Source organism: Vidua macroura, chromosome 25 (genome assembly GCF_024509145.1).
Source record: "Vidua macroura isolate BioBank_ID:100142 chromosome 25, ASM2450914v1, whole genome shotgun sequence".
Taxonomy (NCBI): domain Eukaryota; kingdom Metazoa; phylum Chordata; class Aves; order Passeriformes; family Viduidae; genus Vidua; species Vidua macroura.
In genome coordinates, this window is record NC_071595.1 from 903291 (window position 1) to 928178 (window position 24888).

The following is a 24888-nucleotide window of genomic DNA, read 5'->3' on the forward strand; positions in this document are numbered from 1 at the left end:
CTTAGAATCAAAAAATAATTACTGTCAGTCAAAATTACTGGGCTCTTGGCTAAACTTCAAACATGTAAGTTACTGACATACCACCTTTAGTGATCCTGGCCCACATTAGAGCTTTTCAGGAGTTCCTTTATACAAATTCAGGTTGTCTTAGCCCCAACTAGCATTGATTTGTTACAGTTTGGGTGTCTGAGCACACAGAGACTCTGGACTTCAACCAAAAATACCTTTGCCCGCTGAGCCCAGGACAGAAGTAGAGACTGACTATTGGAATCTGTGAAGCAGCATTTTCCAACTCCTTGTGTGTGTGTGTTTTCCTTAATTACTGAAACAGAAAGCACTGATGATGATAAAATTATCAGCTACCACTGGGAAGAGCTGAAGGGTCCCCTGCGGGAAGAGAAGGTTTCCAGTGATACTCCCATACTGACACTGACCAACCTGGTACCTGGGAATTACACTTTCAGGTAGGTCACACCTGGGAGAATCTATCAGTTCTCATCCCTTAAGACTGAAATCTATGAGATTCCTGAAGTGTTAATCTGGTTAAAAAAAGAAAAACAACAACACAAAACATGGAGAGAACTCCATTTTGTTATGTTCCCTCTCTCCACTCCTACACTTTCAAGTAGTTTTGTAGCTTTGCACTTGAGGAGAGTTAAGCTGTCCAGCTACTTCTTATTCTTCACTTGTAGCCCTGGTTAAGATGATGACTGGTCTGTCAGTGCTACAAAATGTCTCTTGAAATGTCAAATCTAAACCCTTTGGGTAAAGGCTTAGGAAGAAATGCTGTGTTCAAATCCATTTTTTAAATGCAATGTGTTTGTCTCAGATAAGAGAATGAGGCCTAATGGTTTGATGCACAACCTGGGAAATAGGTGGTAACTGATTTTACTTTTGTATTTGTCCTGTGTTTTTCCTTTGGCCTGTATTTTGGTGTGATGTCCATCACTGCATCAGCAGATCTATTTAAAGTAGAATAAACTGGAGTACCTCTTACTGAGCACTGCTTTCTTGTTAAGCAGTTTATTGCAGATGAACTAATCAGATCCATGTTCAGGTCTAGATTTAGCAGAAAGCAGTTGTGTTTTGTGGTACCAGCCTACCTGAGGAGATGTGCTGCGTCCAGGCCACTTGTGGGTTAGTAATGCACTTCTGTGTTTCACCTTGGAACTGATTGTAAGATTTCAAGTGAGAGATGGGTGTGACTGTTGAATTCTTTGCATCACTTTGAGGCTGATAATTGGACATTTGGGGGAAGTTTCTATTCAGAAAAGGCTGTATTCAGCTCTGGTCACCATCACTCCTCAGTGCTTTCACTTCTTTTTTCCCTCTTCAGTCTAACAGTTGTGGACTCAGATGGTGCCAGCAACTCCACCACTGCCAACCTGACTGTGAAGAAGGCAGTGGATTATCCTCCAGTGGCCAATGCTGGCCCAAACCAGGTGATCACCCTGCCCCAGAACTCCATCACGCTCTACGGCAACCAGAGCACGGACGACCACAGCATCGTCAGCTACGAGTGGCTGCTCAGCCCCAACAGCAAAGGGAAGGTGATGGAGATGCAGGTCAGTGCAGGTCTCCAGAGTTCCACCTGGAGTGCTCACTAGCTGGGTTTTTATCTATAATCAATCCAGTTTTAGTGGAGTGTTTGCAAATGTCTTTTAGAATCCTACACAGCAGATGTGTGATGATTAAGTATGTGCTTAAAGTTAAGTCCGTGTGAAGCTGGTATTGGTTTAGTGGCTGAGCTGGTGCACCAGCCTCACCACTGGCATCCTGTTCCTTTCTTGAGCAATGCAGTTTTAAATCCTGCTGAAGAAGGGGGATTGAGGGAGGTGGGAACTTCCGAGCTGAATCTTGTAGTCTAAATTTTGCTGATACTGGTCAGACTCTCCTCAGTGCTAAACAGTAAACGTTGGAACTTGTTTCTGTGTCATCATTCTTCTTTTAAAGATTATTACTGTCAAATTTATAGAATAAGAAGGTCCATGAATCGGGTTCACAATGTGTGAGATTTGCACAGGGCTCCCCAGAGATTTTACTGGAGTTGGGAACTATTAAATCCCTAAAGGTTTGCTTGTATGGCATTGCTCTTGTTATGTCCCACAGCAGTGTCCTTGTAGTGTGCATAAATGTAGCTGCAAGAGCTTTGCATGCTGAAGTGGCACAGACTCCTGCTCCCATAGCAGGAGTTGGTAATAACCCCCTAGAACATGCTGGTAATAGTTACTTTAGAATCAGAGTCTTCTGGTCCATCATCATCTGCATGAGGATTGTTTTTAATCCATGAATATCTTTTCTCCCAGGGCGTGAGGACACCAGTCTTGCAGCTCTCTGCAATGCAGGAAGGTGATTACACCTACCAGCTCATAGTGACTGATTCTGCTGGGCACCAGTCCACTGCAGAGGTCACTGTGATAGTCCAGCCAGGTAAGCTGCCTTTACCTGCTGTTGCTGCTTCCCTTCCAGGGGTTGGAGGTGAGCAGCAATCTGTCAGCAACTTCTAGATCTTTCAGGTGACTTTCAGAAAAGCTGCTCTGATTTAGGAACATTCTGGGCTGGTATATTGCTGATAAATGAGCAAAAGAAAGCTTGTAGCAATATTGCCTTTGTGGGCCATTCTCTTGTTTTACACAATGTAACCTAGTTGATATTTTCCTACAATAAAGGCAGGATTGTATTTCCAAACTGCTGTGTCTATCTACAGTTCTGGGTCCTGGGACAGGGGAAAAGTGGAGCAGTACTGAGAGAATGAGAGCAAAAATCAGAACTAGTTTTCAGTCTCATTTTATTGCAGATGTGTGAATGAAATGATTATTGGATTTCTTAACTGCTTTCTACCTCACTTTATCTGAGTACAAGGTAGTGGGCAAGGGATGTGCTGGGGATCATGCAGAAAATCTTAATGGTGATGTTTTAAGCTTCACCTTTATGGTGTGTGTTTGAGAAATCCTGCATTCTTTTCCAGAGAACAACAAGCCCCCAAAGGCAGATGCTGGTCCAGATAAAGAATTGACTCTTCCTGTGGACAGCACCACTCTAGATGGCAGCAAGAGCTCGGATGACCAGAAGATAGTCTTCTTTCTTTGGGAAAAAACACGGTGTGTATCACCTTCCATGTTCTTGTGTATCCAAATCTTTCATTTAAAACACCCCCACACCTCCCTTGTGTTCAGTCATGGGGCCTGACAAGCATTACCAGTGACCTGAATAAGACAAGGATTTATGTTTGAGTGGAAAGAAGTGGAGTTTTCTTTGAGCATGAGAAATAGCTTTGCCTTCGTCTCTAGGCCTGGCTCCCACTCTGAGCTTGGTGTGGCTCAGCTGTGTTTCCATTCACAGCAGTGCAGTTTGGGCTTGGATTCATGGAGAGGCTGACCCTTGTAATCAAACAACAGCAGGGCCTCCTAACTCAATGCTTTTGCAGTTTGTTTAAAGGAGGCAGAGTTCTCTTCCAGCTCTAAATTCCCTGAAATGCTTTAGGGAATTCAGGAAAAAGCCTGTGAGCAACTTGCAGTAGCATTTTCTGTCTGCTAATGCAAAGTGTGTGCAAAGCCCTAGAAATGAAGGACTGTTATTGCTTTTCACTTTTTTTTTTTTTAATACAAAATTGGCTCATTGTGCAGTTCACAAGCCAATCTGCTGAAAGCACCACTATTTGTAAACACCACCTAAGTGCTGTTATCAGTGTTCCTCTGGTTTAAAATTAACCAAAACATCAACCTGCCAGAAATTATGCTTTTTGTTCTGGATCCTGCACTTATTCTTTAGATTATCTTGCTGTAACTGGAGAACATAATTTTGATTTTTATAATGGACTATTATTTCCAGGCTCCTGTTTGGAGCGAGGTTGCCTCCAGTGCTCAGTGCAAAGTTTAAACTTACCAAAACCCCTGAAAAAGGTCAAAAACTAACCAAACCCCTTGTGTCTTGGTTAGGGGTCCAGATGGTGTGAAGCTGGAGAATGCCAACAGCAGCATTGCCACTGTCACAGGCCTCCAGGTTGGGACATATGAGTTCACTCTGACAGTGAAAGATGAGAGGAACCTGCAGAGCCAAAGCTCCGTCAACGTCATCGTCAAGGAAGGTACGAGCAGAGCTGCTCAGTCACAGGTAACCTCTGAGCAGTTCAGCAAAACCCGTGTTCAGAGACACAATAAAAGTAAGGAATGGAGGGAGATAATGTGGAGAGCACTGAAGTGGCCTTGAGATTTGCCCTTTTCTGGAGGAATGGTATTTTCAGCTTAATCCTGCAGTATATCCCTTCTCTTCCCTAGGGTTAGACAGGGATTTCCGGAGTACACTGGAGATCTAATGCAGTCATTTTTGATTGGGCATTGCAAGATCTTTCTCCAAGTGCTTTCTCTCTGTTTATTTAGAGATAAACAAGCCACCCATTGCGAAGATTGCTGGTAACGTTGTCATCACCTTGCCCACAAACACAGCAGAGTTGGATGGATCAAAGTCCTCTGATGATAAGGGGATTGTCAGCTACTTGTGGACCCGGGACGAGGGGAGTCCTGCAGCTGGGGTGAGCTTTCTTTTGTAAAGGATCACAAAAATCAGTGCAAGGTAGTGTTGAGAGCTCCTGAGGAAATGCAAAGCTCCTTTTTGGGCTGTTACCCTGTCATATCCTGAAATATGACAATACATGGTACTACTTCGATCCTTTGTTTCCTCATACTTGCTTTGTTCTGCCTTCCAGGAAGTCTTAAATAATTCAGACCATCATCCTGTCCTCCTCCTGTCCAATCTGGTAGAAGGGACCTACACATTTCACCTCAGAGTAACAGATGCCAAAGGAGAGAGTGATGTGGAAAGGACCACGGTGGAGGTCAAACCTGGTGAGTCTGGGTTTTGTGCTGTACCACATTTGCCTGCAGCCCTCTGCATACAGTATATAGGCATTAAAATTTGTCATCTAGTCCAGTTTAGACCTGTAAATGTCAAAAGTTTTGGGAGATGTGGTTGTGTTTTCCTGTGGTTTTTGAGGGCTGACTCTCACTGCTTCTGTTACCTGTGAAAGCCATACCTGTGTGCTTTCCCACAGTGCCACTCTGTAGTTCTGTGTTCAAATCAGAAACATCCTGGAAAGGTAGCTAAAAACCTGCCTTGTGCCCAGGCTGCTAAATAGAAACTCTAAAGATCTGTTCTGTCTACATTCTCTCTAGATCCTAGGAAGAATAACCTGGTGGAGATAATTCTGGATGTGAATGTGAGCCAGCTGACGGAGCGGCAGAAGGGGATGTTCATCCGGCAGATCGGGGTGCTGCTGGGGGTCCTCGACTCGGACATCACCGTGCAGAAGATCCAGCCATACACTGAACAAAGGTGGGATTCATCTGGGAGGGTACACAGCGAGGAATTGCCTGAGGGTTTGGAAAATCAAGGCCTCTTGGAAAGCAGATTGGATCACTGGAACATGTGGAGTTGTTACTTTAAGTTGATATTCCTGCTCAGATCAGAGTTGCCAAGCAGGTCTTGAGTATCTTTCTCCTCTGGAGTTGGTGCACTGCCCTTGAAAACTGCTGCTGATGATGTATTTTCACCTCAAACCTGTAAAATACGAACAAATCTGTTCTGTTTTTTTGAAAATTGTGGAGACTGTGTGAAGGGATGTTCTGCAGCTGGAGAAGTAACGGGGCTTGGCACAGGAGTTTGCTGAAACACTTATGACACAGCAGAGTGTGTAACAATCCTCCTCACCTTCATGCCAAATTGGTAGTTCATACAATCACAGACTGGTTGGGGTAGGAGGGGACCTTAAAGATCATCCAGTTCTGACCACACAGCCACAGGCAGGGACATCTTCCACTAATTCTGCAGTAACTTTATTGCCTGCACAACCGCTTCAACTTTGTGTATGAAAAAATGTTGAAAGCCAATGTAACTTCTGCTTGAAGAGATAGAAGAGCTTAATTTTTGATTACTAATTGGCTTACAGAAAACTGTATTTCTCCTGAACACATGGAAGTTGGCTGCTGAGCAGAGCTGTAAGTCAGGGTGGTGTTGCCTGCCTGGAGAGTGGCAATAAGCCATGAGTGGAAATCTGTTTAAATAAGTGCAATATTGCACTTAATTTTTATTAAAAGGGGAGTAGTTTTAAAGTACCTAAAACATTAAAGAAGATTTAAGGGACATGCTTAAAGTTCTGCAGCAAGTCAGCAATAAATCTGCTGTTACTTTACACTTAGCTGAGTGCTGTGATGTATCAATTTCTTCATTTCCACGTGGCCTGCTGTAGCAGGAAAATCAGAATTCATTGTCCATGCAAACCTGGAGAGCTGAGAACAGAGGAGCCAGCACTTTCTGTTGTAACAGTAGCTCTCTGTCTCTGCCATGAGCGAGCCAGTCACCCCTGAGTAAGGCAAGTAAGGGATTCTTGTCACAAATGCTTCATCTGTTTATGTGTTCAAGCAGACAAAAGAGTAGGAAGTGTTATAAAGGAGCAGAGATTGTTTCCTCACAGATGGCTTTAAGATCTCATTTTTGCTTCCACTGTCAAAGTAACTTGTGCTGTTTAGAAAAGAGCTTTTTCCTCAGACTGTTGGTTTGTTCTTTTTCTCATGCTCTGAGGGTTTCACTGATATGCCATTGATTCATAAGCTCACTAGTGATAATAAATCCCAAACATTTATGCATCCTTTTGTGAGACTAAAGGGTCCACAGGACTCTGCAAGGTGAGCAAGCCATGAGGAACAAGTTCTTCTATCATAAAGTTAATGCAGTAAAAGCTGCAGAATACAGAATCCTTCACAGCTGGGTTGTTTTTGGGCTATAACACTTGGTGCATTCAAACTCAACTCTGCAAAAGACTGTAAACTTCCACTGTCTGGTGCTGCAGCTCTGTGCTGAGCATGTAAATGGACCCCCAAGTTCCAGCTGTAGTAAAGTCTCAGGATCCCACAGGGAGGAAGGAAGGAGAATATGAAAACAGCAACACCTTAAAGTTTGGGGATTTGATGCTTAGCATGAATGTGCAAAGATCTGCTTGATATGAAAATTCAAGAGCAGTGGAGCCCTAGCTTGGAAAATATGAATGGATCAGATATCCTAAAGGGTTTTCTACTGTAGGACCAGGTCTGCCATTACTGCTTTCAAACAGAGCCAGAAGTCTGGTCTTCAGATAAATTTGGGATTCTGAGTAAGTCCCTCTAATGGCAGACTGGAGAGTGTGGCTCTCCACCTGATATTTGGAGAAGCAGCAGATAATAATTCTTGCCTTTCTTTCAGCACGAAGATGGTGTTCTTTGTGCAGAACCAGCCTCCCCATCAGATATTCAAAGGACGAGAGGTGGCCTGGACGCTGAAGAACGAACTGAGGAAACAACAGTCAGACTTCCTCATCTTCCGGGCACTGGAGATTAACACAGTCAGTAAGTGAGAGTCTCTTGGGACAGACTGAACATCTTTTACCTTCTTTTCAGCTGCCTGACAGAATAAGGGTGCTAAAACCACCCATGTGCCCACACACTTACACTCAGTGCAGGAGCTTTCGTGTTAATAAATGGGGAACAGAAAATTAAGTCTATTAGACTATTCACTAATCACTTATTTACCAATTAATTCCATCTATTCACTATTTAACTTCTTATAAATAATTACTTGCAATGTTGCTTTGAAGATAAGGGTTCACAAAACCAAAAGCAGATTGATACTTATGAAACTAAAATACAGTATTAATAGACTATAGCCACTGAAGTCAGTGGCATCCTGAAAACAATAAACTGCACATCTTGCTTGCTGTGAACCCACTCATTTCCTGTGCAGCACAAACATCAATCTGCAAGAAATATTCCCCTTCTATCATTATTTTACATCATTACCTTAGCACTGCTTTTCTTTTATGGGATCCATCCTGTGAGGATCATTTGCTGATCAGTTAGAGATTTGAAACTAGGATTGTGTAAAGTAATTATTTTCATTACTTCCTGATCTTACCATTTTGTGGCCTTCAGAAGCCATTTTTCAGTTCTGTTGGGTGCCTCCAAGGGATCTGTTTGTTTCTTGTCTCTCACAGGCGGGGTTTGAATTGGAAAATCAAAACTTTGTTTAAAAACGTTTACTTGAAAAATACACAAATTCCATAACTTGTATATCAAAATGAGGATTTATTAGGCAAAATGCATGTTGCTGGTGAAGTGGGATTTTTCAGTTTGGCATGAGGCCCAGGTGCTTACGTTTGCACTTCTCACCTCTTTTGACTACGGCTGAGCTATGAATGAGCTACAGAGGGGCCCCATTCAGGTCAGAGCCTGCAGGAAGGGTTGGCTCTGTTGAACTGTTTTGTCCCATTTTTGCCTCACCTGTGAGTCATTTAGTTCACCTTGCTGGTTTTGGCCCCCAGCCTGTCAGCTGAACTGCTCTGAGCACGGGCGCTGTGACTCCTTCACCAAGCGCTGCGTGTGTGACCCGTTCTGGATGGAGAACTTCCTCAGGGTGCAGATGGGGGACGGCGAAAGCAACTGCGGTACGTGACCCCCCCGGGGTGGGCACCTTGGCAGAGAAACCCGTGTTTGAAACCCCGGGTGGGCACACTGCTGTCTGCCCATTGCTCTGATGAGATGCTGACACCAGGACACCCTCTTGTCTCACCTTCTGGGCAGATGATGTTTGACAGGGGAGTGAATCCCCTTCACACCCTCTCAGTGCACACTCACTAAGAGTTGAGTCCACTCTGGGTGTATAAATCACAGCTGTCTTCTGTCGTGTCTGTACAGAGGCTTTCCTGCCACAGGAAAGCAAATTTTATAAAGCAGCACACAGTGAATGCTGCCCAGCAAGTCCACACACTGGATCTTGAGCTTCCCGAGGGGATCTGGTGGTGCTGCCCGTGGGGAATGCCAGCCTCTAATTCTGCAAAGAGGCAGGCCTTGCCTTTTCTTTCCCAAAAACAGTCTCCTAAAATGTGCACTGTCAATTGTACGAGGTGCCAAAACGTGTTTATGTCTGGGGCTTTGCTTGCAGAGTGGAGTGTGCTGTATGTGATCATTGCATCCTTCGTCATCGTGGTTGCCTTCGGAATCTTGTCGTGGATGGTGATCTGCTGCTGCAAGAGGTGGGACTGAGACCAAACCCCCACTGTATCCAGGTTTCACAGCCAAATGTCTGCAGTAGGAGGTTAAAGATTCAAACCCATTGTCCCAGCAGGTCATCTGCTGAGCCTTGGGATGTTGGGTTTTCTCACTTAAGCGTTTCAAGTTAAATGTTGAAGTTCCAGAACTCTGGGTTATGTTAAGAAGCAAAATTTGGATTAACCTATAAATGTGCAACTGAGCAACATCTTAATGTTTCGCTTTGTAATATGAACATAATCCTAAATAGCAAGTGCTTTAGCTTTGAAGATCAGAGTTGTTTTTCTTCTGGCTCTTTTGGAAATGGACTGTTTCTTAATTCCTTTTTCTCCCCTTTAGACGGAAAGGAAAATCCAAAAGGAAAAGCAAATACAAGATTTTGGATGCAACGGATCAAGAAAGCCTAGAGTTAAAACCAAATCCCAAAGCAGGTAAAACATGAGAGGGAAGAGCTCAGCACTTCCAGAGTGCTGACTGAGGACTCTTCCACAGTGGACTTAAAATCACAAACGTGAAACAAACGTGATGTAGGGACTGACAGTGGGGTCTCAGAAGATCTGAAATTTTGTCTCAGATCTGTCTAGGGGATATTTAGTAAAGTCATCTGACTTTTAGGTTTGGAAACTGGGGCTGAAACTAAGCCTGGTCCTGATGTCTCCACTTGGTACCTCAGAAGTAGGAAGTGGATGCATTAAGCTGTGCAGAACAGTCTGACTCAGGAAGCCCAGAATTGGGTCTTGACTGTAACTTCTCCTGCTCTGAAGTTTTCCCCTGGGTTCTGGTAGTTCCCTGCTTGCCAATATGCAATGCTTTGGTCATTCTCTACAGCAAAGCAGGAATTCAGTGGCACTAAACATTACACTAAATTGATCAACACCTGAGAACAACCTCAAACTACTTGTGTACTGAGAGACTGAGGTTTATTTCTGCTCTGCTACTCACCCACTGCAAACAACTGGTTCATCAGCTTATTTATTCTTGCTCCTGTGTGCATCAGGCTGTGAAAATTTCACATTTTAGCTCATCCTCTAGTTTTACAGTAAGAAGGTACATTTCAGAGGGAGATCCATGGAATTCCTCAGTGCTCCATGTGGCTACTGGTCCTTTGGCCCATTCCAGAAAGGCAGGATTTGTCTTCAGTGTTCTTAGCCAGCATTTTCCTGTCCTGAGAGTGCTTGTCAGTGCTTTGCAAAGATCAGGGAGTTATTTCAGGCTGGAGTGTTTTTATCTGATACATGAACCAAGCCATGGCCACCTGCTGACTGACCAGGAAAAGAGGGAAGCGTTGGGAAGGATGTGCAAAGTACAGCCCTGCTGAATGCCAGGAAACTCTGCAGCTGCTGAGTGTGTGTTTCATATCAGAGTGTCCTGGTTTTGTTTAGAGAAGGGAATGTGTTAGCTGTGCATGGAAAAGAGTCCCTGATCCTTGTTTGCTAGCAGAAAATGACCACTCATCCTGGTATAATCCTATTTAATGGTGTTCTAGCAAAGTGAGCAGTGCCCAAGAGCAGCATGGAGGGCATTGCAGTGACAGACTGATCAGCTGTTCCTCCCAGGACCACGCTGTCCCAACTGCTCAAACACAGATACCCTTGCAGGAAACCTGGGTTTGTTTCCCTCCCTCAGCACCCAACTCTGGTTTACTCTGACCATCTGTCACCTCAGAGCCCACTGTGCAATAAATGTGCTAAATGTGCCTCACCATTTGCTCTCTGGTAACTAAACTCATCTTGCTGCTTCTGAGGCTGGCTGCTGACTGAAGTTTTTTTCCCTGCTAGATATGTCCATGGAGCTTTCTGCTAGCAGAGGAAATGTTGCATTTCTCCGTTAAGGAAAAGCTAAATTTAAATATTTCCTCTGCTGACAATATCAGTAAATGTCTCTCTCCTGTCCTTGTGCATTAATCTAAATTCATCCTGCTAATTTATCTCTCTTCCCTCGCAGACAGGAGTAGCAGAGAGGAGAGTAGGGAGAGGGTAGTGAGATGGCAAAGATCTTCCCTCACACACCTGCATATTCCTTACTCCAGTAGTGAGCCCTCCCAGCATTTTCTAGGCAATGCCCTGAGCAAGGTCAGGGAGACAGAGCTCCCACGTGTGCTCACAGCCCCTTCTGGTCACATCATTGCCTTCCTGTCTGCTTGTTGTGCTTTTTGCTGTCTTGGAGTGTTGTTGTGACCTCTGACATGCCAGAGTGTCTGAGACAGGATCACTTTGGCTTCAGCATCAGAGGGAATAAGAGACACACAGAAGAAAGTCAGATTCTGCTGCCTCTTAGACGTGATTGGAAAAGGAGACTTAGAGGGGATGGAGCAAGGTGAGGTGGTTCACTGGCGTTAGAAGCATTTCTAACCTGGGAATGTTTCTCCCTCAAGGTGGCAGACAGAAAGCCCAGGTCCTCAACACGAGCCTGATGCACTCAGAGTCCGAGCTGGACAGTGATGAAGCCATCTTCACATGGCCTGACCGGGAAAAAGGGAAACTGCTCCGCAGCCAGAACGGCTCCTTGCGCAACGGACAGCTGGCCCTCAAAGCCAAGAACCAGAGGGAGGAAATCCTATAGCTGCCCTTGGGCAGCCTTGGCTGGAGCTCAGCAGGGAAGGCCAATCCCCTCCCTGTCCTACCAGGGCCTTTGGAGGCCACTTTGACTAGGACAACGCTGCTAACTCGTTTCACAGAAAATAACCTTGGTTTTGTGGGTTTCTTTTCATTCAGTTAAAACTGGTTGTACTTGAATTTGAACTTCAAGGGAAATCAAAGGGAGGAGAAGGCAACTGTGAACCCCAGGAGAAGAGTCAGGAAAGGATGGAGCTGGCATCTGGAGAGGGCAGGACAGAACCACTTGGAGCAACTGTGAATGTGCAGCTCCCTCCTAAGCCCCCTCAGACTGCAGTGGAGGGAGCACCTGTGGACTTCCAGCTTCCTTGCCTTGGAGCTCCTTGGAGAAGGAAGGTCAAGTCCTTGAGCTGTGCTCTGAGCTCCCTTCAGGCTCCTGTAGCCTACCACAGCTACTTGTGCTGTCCAACAACTTTCTTCTCCTTTACTCCCACCTTCCCTAATGGTTTAAGCACTATTTTGATGTAGACTTGTCCTTTCACATGCACTTGGCTGCTGTTGGAGTGTAGAGGAGGGGGAATGTAAACACTCTGGCCACACTCTGGCAGTTTGCAGGTAGGAGAGGGGTTTGTGGCTGTTCCAGCTCGCTGTCAGGCCGCTCTCACGGGGAGTGCTGGGGACTTGGTGCCTGTTCATGTGTGAAAAGCTGACCTGTGGTTACTGCCCAGGCTGGGAAACCCCCTCCTGCAGCAAAGTCCTGCTTGGTACCAGAGCTGGGGGGACACACACCCACCTTTGGTACCTGTGTCCAATGTCTGGCTTCATTCCAAAGCTGTGACATGTTCTGTGGCCCCAGCACCTTCTGTTGGTCACCAGGCCGTCCATGAGGCTGGACGTTAACCATATCTCAGTTATGGAACACTATGTACTGTGGTTTTTTGGTTGGGGTTTTTTTTTTTCCCTTAAAATTTGCACATCCCAGGTGATGGGGATTGGTCTCTGCAGTCCCCAGCTGGCTGCTCCCTCAGGCTGGCAGCTCACTGGCCTTGTGCTGTTGTGGCTGCAGAGCCCTGTGTGCTCCTATCGCAGTGTCAAGAGCACACGTGGTGTCCTTCCGTGGTGGAAAAGGGAACTCTGGGTACCCAAGGGTGGTGGGCAGTGCCAGCAGCACGTGGCACAGCGTGTCCCCGTGTCCCTGCTGCCTGAGCCCAGGGGCAGGCGAGGGGTTCCTTTCCCATTCCCACTCCCTTATCTCACTGTGCTGCTGTCGTGAGTTGCACCCTGTCCTGGGGCAGAGCTCAGCCTCGTGCTGGCATGAAGGATGCCACTGCTTCTCTGGGGATGGGTGGGCAGTTCATTGCCTTTCTTTGTGTTTAATTTAAAAACTGGAAACTGGTTTCATTGGCATTTTTTTTTTTTCTTCTTATTGAGCTATGAAAGCCAAAAGGCTTTAAGTTCCTCAGTTGTATTTATATTGCTGCACTACTGATTTGTGTTGAGCTAGATGAAGATTAAACACTATTGAATGTGAGGGGATGTTCCCTCACTGAATGTAGTCGTGGCTGCTGCTGAGTTTATTTTTTGGGCAATCAGCTGTTCCTCAGCCCAGCACTGGAGCCTGCAGCTCTCCCAGTGCTGAGGCCACGGCATTTGCTGGCGTCACAGCACGGGCCACCCTCTGCCTGGGCAGTTTGGCACACAGCTGGGGCTTGGCTCAGGCTTCCCCTTCCTGGAGGCTCCTGCACCCGCTCTCCCCAGAGCTCCTTCCCTCCAAACCCACCCAGGGCCCCACACGGGGAGGGCTGACCCTGGGGTGCTCCTCAGAGGGCACAGCCCAGTGCTGGCTGTCCCTTGGCCCCACACTTAACTCTTGGGTGACACCACCCTCTGTGTCCCTTCATGTGGATGTGAGTGAGCAAACTGTGGGAACAGGAGGGTTTGGAGCTGCAGGGATTGACCAAGTGTGGTCCTGAGGCTGCACCTGGGAGCACTTTGTGCTGGGAGAGGGGAGCTGTTGGGCTCTGCTGGGTTCTGGTCCTTGAGGCTTGTGCTTTTTGAGCCCCTCACTCCTGCCCATCCCAGGCAGGTCCCCCAGCAGCAGGTGGGGCATTGCTGCAGGGGTCAGTACCCTTCTCAACAGACCCAGGGTGGGCTTTCCAGTGAGCCTGGCTGCTTGTTACAGGAGAAGGAGTTACAGTCTGTGCAGCTGTTACCTCCAACACCTTTGTTCAGCTGTGGTTGTTTCCTTCACCCCGGTGTTTCACTGTGGGGTCACAGCCCTTCAGGTGGGGCTGCTGTACTGAGGGGCTGCACCCCAACCCAAGGTTGGGCTTTGGGGAGGGCTTTGGCCTTCCCTTTGTGCCCAGTGGCTCGTAGTCACTTGCCATCTCTGAGTGCAGGTTTGTGACAGCACAGCACAAGCTCACATTGAGATTCCTGGCTCCCATTAGAATTCCCTGGCTGTGCAGCCTCTTCCCCCTCCACGTGTTAACCCTCAGTGCCACCGAGCCTTTGGAATGGGGACTGGCTCTGCACCCCAGCTTTAGGGGGCACAAGGATGTGTGGGGCTGACGGAGGCGAGGAGACCCCCCAGGCTGAAGGTGGGAACTTCTGGCCCAAGGTAGGAGCAGGATGAGCTGTCTGCTGTAGTGCTCCAGGAGCACAGCCCTCCCCAGGTGTGTGCACAGAGTTTCCTTGGGGTTTTGGAATCCCTTTCCCTGCTCTCCTCCTCCCCCAGCGTCGCTACTTTTGCTGCCGGTTCGTTACCCGAGCGCCGCGAGCGTGACCTTGCTCAGGAAGGTTTCTGCATTGCTATGCTTTATGATTTCACAATTAGACACTGGCTACAAGTTGTCCACGTGTGGAAGTTAAAGGCTGAGACGTCTGTCAGATGAACCAGCACCTTCAATCAGTTTTGTTTCCTTTAACACATTCAAGTGCTGGTGAAGATGTTTGAGGCAAATTCTAGTTTTGAAATAGTTTGCTCTTAAACCTTTTCCACATCCTCCTGTGTAGCTGGGAGTGCCCAGCCTGTCTGCACTTTGGTTAATGATGTTTGGTGATTCCAGTGTTACTTGGGTCAAGACTAAGAGTCTTTTTCTTTTTTTTTTTTTTTTTAAACAAAATGCTTGCAAATGGGAAGATGCTTCTTGTAAATGGGAAGGTGTTTTGCTTCTTTCTCCAGTTTCAGCTGTGGGACAATAGTCACCAAAGACTTCATTTCACAGGAAAGCAGAACAGCAGCTGCCCCACACCTGGATAGCAGCACCTCCTCATGCAGCAGAGGAACATTTATTAATTAGTGGAGTCCTTGAAGGAGATGACTGTGGCCACCCAGCTCTTGCTGGGGCTGCCTGTGTAGGGAACACACTTTAGCACCATGGCAGCCAGGAAGGACCCGGTGGCACCCAGACACAGATTTTTCAGAGAGGGGAGGAGATTCACCTTCAGAGTTGCCCTTCTGTCCATGCACAGTTCACGTGGTCCATGGGATGGGCTGGAGCCTCTGAGTTCACTTCCCTCAATGTCAATTAAGGACAGAGGAAGCCGGATCTGCTGAGCTCCCCAGCCGTGGCCTGGGCTTGGTGTGTGGGGAGAACTTGCAGCAGCCCTGGGGCAGCAACAGGAGAGGAGAACGGGGTTTCTCACCGCCCTAATGGCAAAGAGCTGCTCCTGCCTCCAGCAGTTTTTGTGTCACGTCCCCAGGAGGGGATCAGGGCCTGGGCTGGAGCCTCAGAGCAGCCCCAGGCTCGCAGTCTGTGAAATGGCTTTTATTGCTGGAATTTCACAGCTCAAGAAACTGAGGCAGCTGTGGCGGTGGCCAAGGCAGCAGCTCGAGGAGGACTCTGCCCACCACGGCTGTCCCGGTGTTTTGGTGGCTCAGCAGCCCGGGGGAGCCCCGCAGTCCCTCTGGTGCAGGGATTTGGCCGCAGGCACCGCGGCCGAGGCCATCGCCTGTCGGACCGTGACGGAGCCGGGGAGGTCGGGGTTGCAGTCGCAGCTACACCACTTGTGCCTCCCTAAGCAGCGCCCGGGGCTACGAAGAGTTAAAAAAAAAAAACCCAAAAGGCTCTTTCCTGAGCCAGAGAAGCCCGGTTTTTCCTCTCTTTGTACTCATCCTGCTGCATGTGCTGTCCTTGCTCCGACCGTGTGGATTTGGCGCTGCTCCCCAGCGCCTTCCTGTCATTAGGATTCCCTGGATTGCTGCTGCTTTCCTTCTTCCAGCCGGGCTCTCCCTGACAGGAGCTCCGCACCTCGCCCGGGTCCTCCGTAGCCACGGGGAGGACACAGTTAGAGTGACGATGTGCTCCGTAAATGATCCCTGTGCCGAGGGTGTGGGCACACTGCAGGGCTGCTGGCGAAATGGGGACGCATGCTGGCACCCTGCAGCGCCCCGGCTGCGGGATTTGCCCCCGCGGCTGCTCCAGAGCTGGGCAGGAGCGCTGCTCACGGCCCCGAGAGAGGCCGGGATTTGCAGGGCGCTCAGCTGGAGGACCGACCCTGCGCCTGTCCCAGTGGGAACTGCTCGGCCCACCAGAGTCCACCTTGCTGCCCACCACCAGCAGCCCTCACGTCCCTCCTGACCGGGCACAGACCCAGCGTCACTCCCCGGGTCGCTGCTGGCCCACTGGGGGTTGTCACAGGCATTTTGGGGCGAGCGTGGCTGGCTCGGAGCAGGAGTCGCAGAGCATCCCTGCTCCTGCCTCCCCTCTCCCGCTGCTCCTCCTGCCCCCGAGGGGCATCGGGGGCGATGCGGGTGCTGCGGCGGAGGCCCGCGGGCACCGTCAGCCTCCGTCCATCCCTCTGTCCGCCCGTCGGTCCAGGCGGGGCCCCGTGCGCCGAGTGAGTCCGTCTTTCCATTGTTCAAACAATCTCTTTTCCACACGCGGTGCCAAGGGCTCCCCGCTCGCTCCCGCACGCGCCAGTATATTTAGCTGCCTCTAAGCCTCTACCTTTCCTTATATAGGAGAGGCCAAACGAATTTCTCACTCTCATTATTAATAGCCCGAGAGGAGCTCTTAGGAGGCTGCCAAAAATAGCAGGCAAACAGAGCGCACCCGGGGTGGGGAGGGTGTCGTGGCAGGCAGGGAGCCGCCGGGACCGCCGCGGGAGGGATGCCACGCTGCTGGTCCCGGCTTTTCCCTTTGGGAACCACGCTAAGGTGTCTCCCAGCATCCTGCCCCGGGCAGGGGGTCCCCCTTGCCCTGCCAGCTCTCTGCAGGTAGGACAGGCGGGGCCCCAGGTGGGCAGAGCAGCTCTGTACCCCCGGGCTTGGCAGCTGGGGATGCTGGAACAACCGGCCCGTGGGTGTTGGGGACACCCTAAGCGGGTGACCTGGGGCAACCCGGGGATCCCCATCCCCACAGGGTCCCCTGGCCATGGGAATCTCCTGTGGCTGGGGTGGTGACAGGTTTTACCCTTCTGTGCACTCCACGAGCTCCGTTTTGCCCTCGAGCTGCCCTGGGCTGCTGCTGGGCCCAGTGGTGTGTGCCAGCTCCCCCACGACATGGCTTTGGGACCCCCGCCGGGCAGCCGGGGGACATGGGGCAGGTGGCAGAGCTGGCCGGCTGTCTGCGTGCTGGTGGCAGCCCTGGCGGTCTCTGTCCAAGGGGGAGAGGGTTTCTCAGCAGAGATCACCCACGCAGCATCTCCGGAATTGGGCACACGCGCCGGGACACCGAGACCAGGATGGGGCGAGCGAGGAGGGAGCTTTGGGGTGCACAGCGAGCGAGGGGTCTTCAACTGCACCCGCAGATGTTGCATCCCAGGCAGGGTCTGCCTTAAATCCCTCCCTCCTCCCTCCCTCCCTGGCGAGGAACTTCTCCCGCTGAACTGGAGGATGCTGCAAGCTCCTGCGGACGAGCCGGAGGAGTCCTGTGGCAAAGTCAAGGCGAGCAGGGAAGCAGCGTGCTCGTGCCGGGTGTCACCGCAGCTCGCTGCCGCCAGCCCGGCCTGGCTGCGGCCGGTGTCACCTCCAGGACCGTGAGTGGCCTTGCGGGAGGGAGGTGCGGGGTCTGCGGGGGGCAGCGGGGCTTTCCCCGCCGCCAAGGTTTAACCTTCAGCGAGCCCAGCCGGTGCTGAGCCCGCCGGGGCCGGGGATGCTCCTGCTGCGGGGCGCCGGCAGCGGCTCGGCGTGGGCGGGGAGGGGACACCCTGGGGAGGGGGACACCGCAGCCCCCCCTGCCTGGGGCCAGCCGGGTGGAGGCGGAGGAGCGGGGGGTGGCAGCAAGTCTCTGTGTGGCTGGAGGGACAATGGGGCCCCCCCCGGCAAGTCCCGGCTGCAGAGGGGTCCTGGGTGATGAGTGCTCGGGTTCTGCGGGCAGCACCCGGCCCTTCTGCCTGCGGGTGTCCCCCTGCACCGGGGACGGTCACCCCCTTCCCCGGGGAGCCGAGGCACCCTCCGCCACGCCTGTGGGACAGGCTGGGAAACCCAACTTCTGGGCACCTCGGCACCGCATTTGGAACTCGCACGGAGGGGAGTGCTGACCACCACGGCCGGGTGCACCGGAGTCATGCGCCCACCGCCCCGGCACGGGCAATGCCGCGGGCGAAGGGACGGCAGGGCGGGAGCCGGGGCGCTCCCCCAGGCACCCTGTGCCGGCGCTCCCTCCTGCTTGCACCCACCTCCCTCCTGCTTGCTGGGCCTCTTGCTATTTTTTAAGTCACTCAGCAGCTGCTGCAGTGGGTTTGCCGGGGATGGATGAGCCGGGGGAAGCCGGCTGGGGGGGCAGCGCTGGATGGGAAAACTTGGAAAGGCCCCTGCGGGGCAGCGGCTGCAGAGCTCGGCCAGGGACGCGGCGCTGGCGGAGCCGGGGGAAAAAAAAAAAAAGACTCTTCCTTTTATAGCCAAGCTGGGGTTGTTGGGTGCCTGCGGGCGCGTGGGTGCCACTACGGCCGGCCCCGGCAGCCCCCCGGCTCCTTCGCCTCCCCCTGCAAAGCCGTCTGGTGCCCACAAACCACCCTGCCCGGGCACGGAGCTGCTCCTGGTAGAGAACACGGGGGGCTGCCCTGGCCGGGGACTCCCAGCCTGTCTGCGGACATGGAGAATTCGTGGAAGAGGGGCTGCTGCAGACCACAGCTCCCTGGTGGGTTTCAGCTCGGGGTCTACAGCTGCAAAGTGCAGCGCTGGGGCTGGGGAGGGCTCGGGGATGCCTTCGGTGGTGGGGGGCACGCCCAGGGCTGCAGAGGGGTTGGTGGTGATGGAAGGGAATGTCTGGGCACAGAGAGGGCAGGGGGGTTGAACAGGGCAGGGGCAAGGAGGGGTGGTGGAAGCCAGCAGGAGGGGCCGGGGCTGGAGCTGGGGGACGCGAGGATCCCCGGATGCAGCGAGCATCCTGTGGAGCTGGGTGCAGCCCTCCAAGGTCACTGGGAGAGCCCGGCCGAGGGCTGTGGGAACTGGGCCATGGGCTGGGGCTGCCTGGGCCACTCGGGCTGGGGTATCTCTAATATCCAGCACTGAGAGGCTGCCCAAGGTCAGCCGAGGTGACTGGAGGTGAACTCGGCTGCGATGTGAGAGCCCTGGCTTTGCGGTTTCAGGGTGGGTGCAGCCCCAAGCATTTGGCTCCCACTGAAGCCTGGCAGTCCCTGGGACCCCGGCACTGCTCCAGCAAATCCTCAGGGCAGCATGGACTGCACTGCAGGGCCGGCAGAGCCCCAGGGCTGAAGTGGGTGCATCTCTGCAGCCTCAGGCTCAGGACACCCACTCTGATTTGGGCTGGGACAGGGGAGCTGGTCCTGCCAGACACGCTGTGCCCCTCTGCTCCTGTGGGCTGGGGACTTCTCTTGGGTCCTGGGAGCCGTGTCTGGGATGCTCAGGGCCGGATCCCAGGGGACCAGCCATGCAGGAGCTCCTGGGTGCTGGCAGAGCATCCTGGGGGGAGCGTGGCTGTGGTGGCAGCCACGGCAAGGGTTGGTGTCTTGGGGGGACACTGAGCAGTGACTCTGCTGCCTGTGGGTGCTGTGAGCAGGGCCAGCGATGTGAGGCTGTAATTGGCACCCGAGGGCTCCTTGCAGGGGGCTGTGGCACGTGTGGCCACGGCTCCCAGTGCTGAGTCACGGCCACGCTGTGTCCAGCCAGTCCCTCGTGCCCACAGCCGGACCCCCACGCACCCCTCGCTCCCCTGTCCTGAGAGGGGCAGCCCTGGGAACCCAGGGACACTCCCTGTACCTGCCATTATCCCTTTCCAGCTGCAGGTTTAGGGCTGCGAAAGTCACTGAAGTCAAGGTGCGTCCCCTCTGTCACCCTGCCATGGCCAAGCTGTGCTGGGGATGGGGAGTCCCCCACAGCCCCCTCAGACCGTCAAGCCCCTGAGCTCTCAGCTGAATCCCTCCTCCCATGGGCAAAGGCAACTCCAGCCTTCCCAGTCCAGAGCTGCTGGGTGGGGAGGGGGTGGGAAGGGCCCAGAGTCCTGTGTCCTTCTCCTGGCCCTGCAGACGAGATGGACAGGGGCATGGGGGTGTGGGAGGTGAGTGCCCCCCTACACTGGCTTCGTGTGCACCAGCCTGAACCACTGCTCTGGCACATGGGCAGATATGTGGATGTGGAGTTTGGGAGTCATGGGGGATGCAGGGGGCAGAGGAATGAGTTGGTGCATCCTGACCCAGTGCAGCAGCAGCAGCAGCAGCAGCAGCAGCAGCAGGGGGACCCCTGCCAAGCCAAGACCCAGGGCTGAAGGGGATTCCCGTGTGGAAGTGGCTGCAAGCACAGGCACCCACCTCTGCCATCCATCCGTGCTGGCCCGTGTGGGCTCACAGGACACGGCCCTTGGCTCTGCCCCCTTCCCCTCGCAGGTGCAGCTCCACAGGTGCCCCCACAGCCCAAACCAGTGAGCCTCAGCTGCATCCCGGAGCATCCCATCACCCTCAAAGGGCAGCCAAACCCCCCCAAAACAGCAGCCTGAGAACTCTCCAGCCACCGAGGGGCTTTGGGTCCGAGGCACTCATGGGTTGGCCACAGCACTGCCTCGCCCTCCAAGCAGGTGGAGAAGGTGCCTCCAGAGCCCCTGCCCAGTCTCGGGTTTCACCATGGCCACTGGCTCCTTCCAGGATCTCCCTGGAGCTGGAGGGCACGGCCGGCAGAGGGACAGCCCCGTGCCCTGCGCCCCCAGCCCCGCGGCGCCCGCCTCTCCCTCCCAACCCTACATACTTCTTCATATGCCCATATGGAGCCGGCCGGTGCTATGGAATGTTAAGAAGTATGTATTTTTGGGCTGGGGCCCCCACGCCAGGAGCCCCCATCACCAGCACCGTCCCGACGGCGCCTCCGGAGAGATGATGCGTCCCTGGGGCTGGTAAAAAGGAACCAGATCAACTTGCAACTGGATTTGGTCCCCTTCAACCAGCTGCAGCGGCGCATGAGCTACGGCACCCGCTGCCCTGAGCGGGCTCGGGCTGAGGAGTGGCTGCAGGGAGCGGGACAAGGGGGATGCAGAGAGGGGCTTCGGCTGGTTTTGGGGGCTGTCCGCTGCGGAGGAGACAGGCAGGGCGCTTCAGCGCTGCTCTCCAGACTGCTGTGGGTGCTCCTTAGAGCCGCGGAGTTTCATCGGTCCCAAACCTGCTGGGGAAACGCCCCGTGTAGCCACAGGAGCCCTGGCACAGGCCTGAGGAGCCCCCAGCCCGGGGCGTCCTTCCCCTCAGCTCCCGCAGCTCCCGGCCGAGGTGTTGGGGGGAAAGGGCTCCCTGCAGGGACACCCCCAGGGCGCGACCCCGAGGACGGGAGAGCCACAGCCCTGCTCTAGCAGAGGCAGCAACATCAAGAGTTAACATAGAGTAAAGTAACGAAAGTAAAACTGAGAGAACGCCTCAGAAATTTCTGGAATATTAGCTGACCAGCCCCTTTGGAAGGACATTTCCTGCCTCCACCCTTTCCCCTCAGAGCACAGCAGACTCACAAGAGGTTGGTGGCGTGAGGTGCCGCTGTCCCACGGTGGGTGTTTGGGGACGGCTCCCTTTCCCTGAGGGGGGCACAGGAACGGGGGGATGCTCATCTCGCTGTGAAGCAGCCACCGAGCCCTGGGCCGGGCAGGGGGGGTCTCTTCTTGTGAGGGGAGGGGGCCGGGGTCTCCTGGGTGGGAGAGGGGTGGCTGGGGGCGACCGTGCGGGGCAACAAAGCCCCGCTGACCTCACCTGCTGACCACGGAAAAAATCCTATTCTTGCTTCCCAAGGGACCGGGATTAGAGCAGACTCATCGCAGCTCTCTCTCCTGCCCAGCCCACCATGGGTAAGTTGGGTGGCTCGTGGGGCGGGGGACACGGGACCTGCAGTGGGACAGATGGGGGGGCACAGGGAGCCTGGGGTCTGCCCCTTCTCCCCTCTCCTCCCGGGTGTCTGCAGGGCTGAAGGAGGGCAGTGCTGGGAGAGCTGCTGCTGCCAGAGGGACCCGGCCCTGCCCAGCACAGCCTGGAGAAGCTTTAGTGCCCAACTCCTGCCCTTGTGCCTCTTTCCTTCTTAGATTGCAAATTCATTGGCTTTGCATTCCTCGTGGGACTTGTCATTGGAGCTGTATTAATAGGTGAGCAGCGCTCGGCTTTGCTGGTGGTGCTGCTGAGAGGGAAGGGGCAGCTCTGGCCACTGCCTGGAATTCTGCCTGCCCCCGCTGCTGCAGCCCTGCACACTGTCCCTCTCCTGCCGCCCATGGGTGCCCCCATCCCTGCACCCCCAGCCCTCGCTCCCCCTCTGGTCCCTGGGTGCTTTTTGGGAGGGCAGTTCTGGTGCTGGTGGCAGGGGGAGATGTGGGTCACAGGGCACACCCTAACGCTGCTCTGTCCTCCCTGCAGCCGTGGCAAGTGGTGCGCCAGTGGCCGCCATGGGGGTTACCACGGCCAAGGCTGCTGCCTTCGCTTTCATGGTCGGTAAGTGGGGAGGGCAGTGGAGATGGGCTGTGCTGGCAGGGAGCATGGGCTTGTGCCCTGTGCTTGCTCTAAAGCCAAACCAGTTCTTTAACTCCTCACTGGTTCCAGTCTCCCCCAAACTGTGGGAAAGGGATCAATCCCAACGTGGTGGGAAGAGCCAGGACCTGCTGGGGAAGGGGTCAGGGCTGAGGGCATCAGGGGCTGCGCAGGCAGGTGAGTGCTCTGTGTCAAAAACTCCCGTGTCCACTGGCAGCACTGGTCAGAGGCAGAAAGAGAGGGCAGAAAGGGGTTGGATGTGCTCAGGGAGCAGAGCTCACTGCAGGCCAACTGCCTGGCACAGTCCATAGAGGCCCTTGCCTCTCCTGCCCAGGAGAAGTCATGTCCCTGCCTCATGCTTGTCCCTCAGCAGGCAGCGTGAAGCTCCTGGAACATCACTCTTCTGTCTTTGCAGGGGCAGTATAAACAGTCTGACTCTGCCCTTCGAGCAGCAACTGGTTGCATAATGATTCTCCATGATCCATGCAAGGGAACAAAAGCAAGATTCCTTCCTTCCATGCACCCTTATTCATCTTCAAACGGCAGATGCTGGAAACTCAAATCCTTCCCACAGCTTCCGCTTTAAGCAGTTTGGATTCGTTTTACTCAAAATTAATCATGTTAAACAATAAATGAACAGTGCCAGCATGTCTGTGTGGTGGTGCTTGGTGTGCGTCGTGGCTCAGGTACCTGCCCCACCCCTGGGGATTTGCCGTGCTCCAGGAAGGGATTGCAGCAGGCAGTGTTTGCAGCCTTGCTCCCTGTCCCCCTGCACAGCGAGGGGCTGCTCCCACTGAAGCCTGGCAGTCCTGGCAGTCCCTGGGACCCCGGCACTGCTCCAGCAAATCCTCAGGGCAGCATGGACTGCACTGCAGGGCCGGCAGAGCCCCAGGGCTGAAGTGGGTGCATCTCTGCAGCCTCAGGCTCAGGACACCCACTCTGATTTGGGTTGGGACAGGGGAGCTGGTCCTGCCAGACACACTGTGCCCCTCTGCTCCTGCTGGGCTGGGGACTTCTCTTGGGTCCTGGGAGCTGTGTCTGGGTTCCTGAGGACTGGATCCCAGGGGACCAGCCATGCAGGAGCTCCTGGGGTGCTGTCAGAGCATCCTGGGGGGAGCGTGGTTTGCACCACAAGCTCTGGGGGCTTTGGAGACTTGCTGTTGGGCTGGGGAATGTTTGACTGGGGGCTTTTTTTGCTTTTGGGTATTGGTGACTTCGGGGTTTTTGAGTTTGAGAGCCGGCGAGCCTTGCATTTTTGCTTTGGCTGCAGCCTGCCGAACACCTGTGCTTCTTTGCCCTGGCCCTAACCCGCTTTTTGTCCTTTTTGCCCTGGCTCCAGCCTGCCTTTCGGCTCTTCAGCCCTGGCGGGTTCTTGCTCGCCCTGCCGTCTGTCCCGCCTCCCTGTGTCCCTGCCCGCCGCCCTGCCGCTCCTCTGTTCCTGCCTCAGCCTCCTGCGTCCATCCCTGCCCGCCTCCGACCCATTCGCCGTGCCGCCCGGTCCCCGCCGCGCCCCTGTCCCGGCTCCCGCACCTCCTGCCGCAGCCCGCACTCACTCCCCGCGTGTCCGGCCGCCCGTCCCTGCTGCACATCCCGCGTCCTGTGAGCATCGGCGGCGCTCCTCCATCTGCTGCTGCTCTCTACTTTTACTCTCTGGGTTCCTCTTTCTCTATCCCCCCACTCCTTTTCCATTTTCCTTTCTCCTTCACTGCCTTTTCTAGCACTTTTTAGTAGGATAACTTCTTTTTTTTCTTGTTTTTTTCACTATCAATAAACTGTTTTCAGATACACTATTGTTTCGGTTGACTTAATTTCATTCCAGACCATCTGTTTTTAAAATAATCCCTCGCAGTCCCCCACAGTGGAAAGCCACAGGCTCCCTGCAGGGACAACGCCAAGGTCCAATGTCCTGGAGATGGGGGAGCCCCAGCCCTGCTCCAGCAGAGAAAGAAACATCAAGAGTTGATGAGAACGAATCTGAAACTCAGTGATTGAGCAATTTCTCATGAATTACCTCTCCTGACATTCCCTTTTGGGATCTTTCCTGCAGCACTTTGACCCTCAGAGCACAGTACACACAGGACAGGTGTTGGTTGCTGTGCTCCCACAGTGGATGTTTGGGGACAGCATCCTTTCTCTGTGTAGGGGGGGCAATAACGGGGGGCTGCTCACCTCACTGCACCAGTGGAGAGAGAGAGATAACACAGAATTGACTTACAGGCTGTGGGATGTGCCTGCAGAATGCCATGGCAGCTTGGAGAAGCTTGTCTCTGCTGACCTTGGGAAGAAATGCCACTTGGTGAACGCCCTAAGGAGAGGAACCCGCTGGAATCTGCCAGACACCTGAACAGCATGAGATCAACACATGGAAGGAC

At 53.2% G+C, this 24888-nt stretch overlaps 1 protein-coding gene and 1 long non-coding RNA gene across 2 annotated transcripts in view; both read left to right on the forward strand.

Annotated features, from left to right (window-relative positions):
* KIAA0319L (KIAA0319 like) overlaps window positions 1-13184 on the forward strand; it is a 29623-nt gene extending 16439 nt beyond the window's left edge. Inside the window, exons 9-21 of the mRNA XM_053999085.1 lie at window positions 332-464; window positions 1337-1565; window positions 2307-2430; window positions 2969-3101; window positions 3939-4087; window positions 4380-4531; window positions 4706-4844; window positions 5172-5331; window positions 7234-7376; window positions 8348-8470; window positions 8968-9058; window positions 9414-9505; window positions 11449-13184. Coding sequence (XP_053855060.1) covers window positions 332-464; window positions 1337-1565; window positions 2307-2430; window positions 2969-3101; window positions 3939-4087; window positions 4380-4531; window positions 4706-4844; window positions 5172-5331; window positions 7234-7376; window positions 8348-8470; window positions 8968-9058; window positions 9414-9505; window positions 11449-11636 — 1856 coding nt within the window. The 3' untranslated portion in view covers window positions 11637-13184. The remainder of the gene's footprint in view (window positions 1-331; window positions 465-1336; window positions 1566-2306; window positions 2431-2968; window positions 3102-3938; window positions 4088-4379; window positions 4532-4705; window positions 4845-5171; window positions 5332-7233; window positions 7377-8347; window positions 8471-8967; window positions 9059-9413; window positions 9506-11448) is intronic.
* Window positions 13185-21364: 8180 nt separating this feature from the next.
* LOC128819010 (uncharacterized) lies at window positions 21365-23164 on the forward strand. Its single transcript, XR_008440622.1, has 5 exons — window positions 21365-21554; window positions 21794-21849; window positions 22081-22140; window positions 22406-22480; window positions 22932-23164. It is a non-coding gene; the product is annotated as an uncharacterized LOC128819010 (long non-coding RNA).
* The last annotated feature ends 1724 nt before the right edge of the window (window positions 23165-24888 follow it).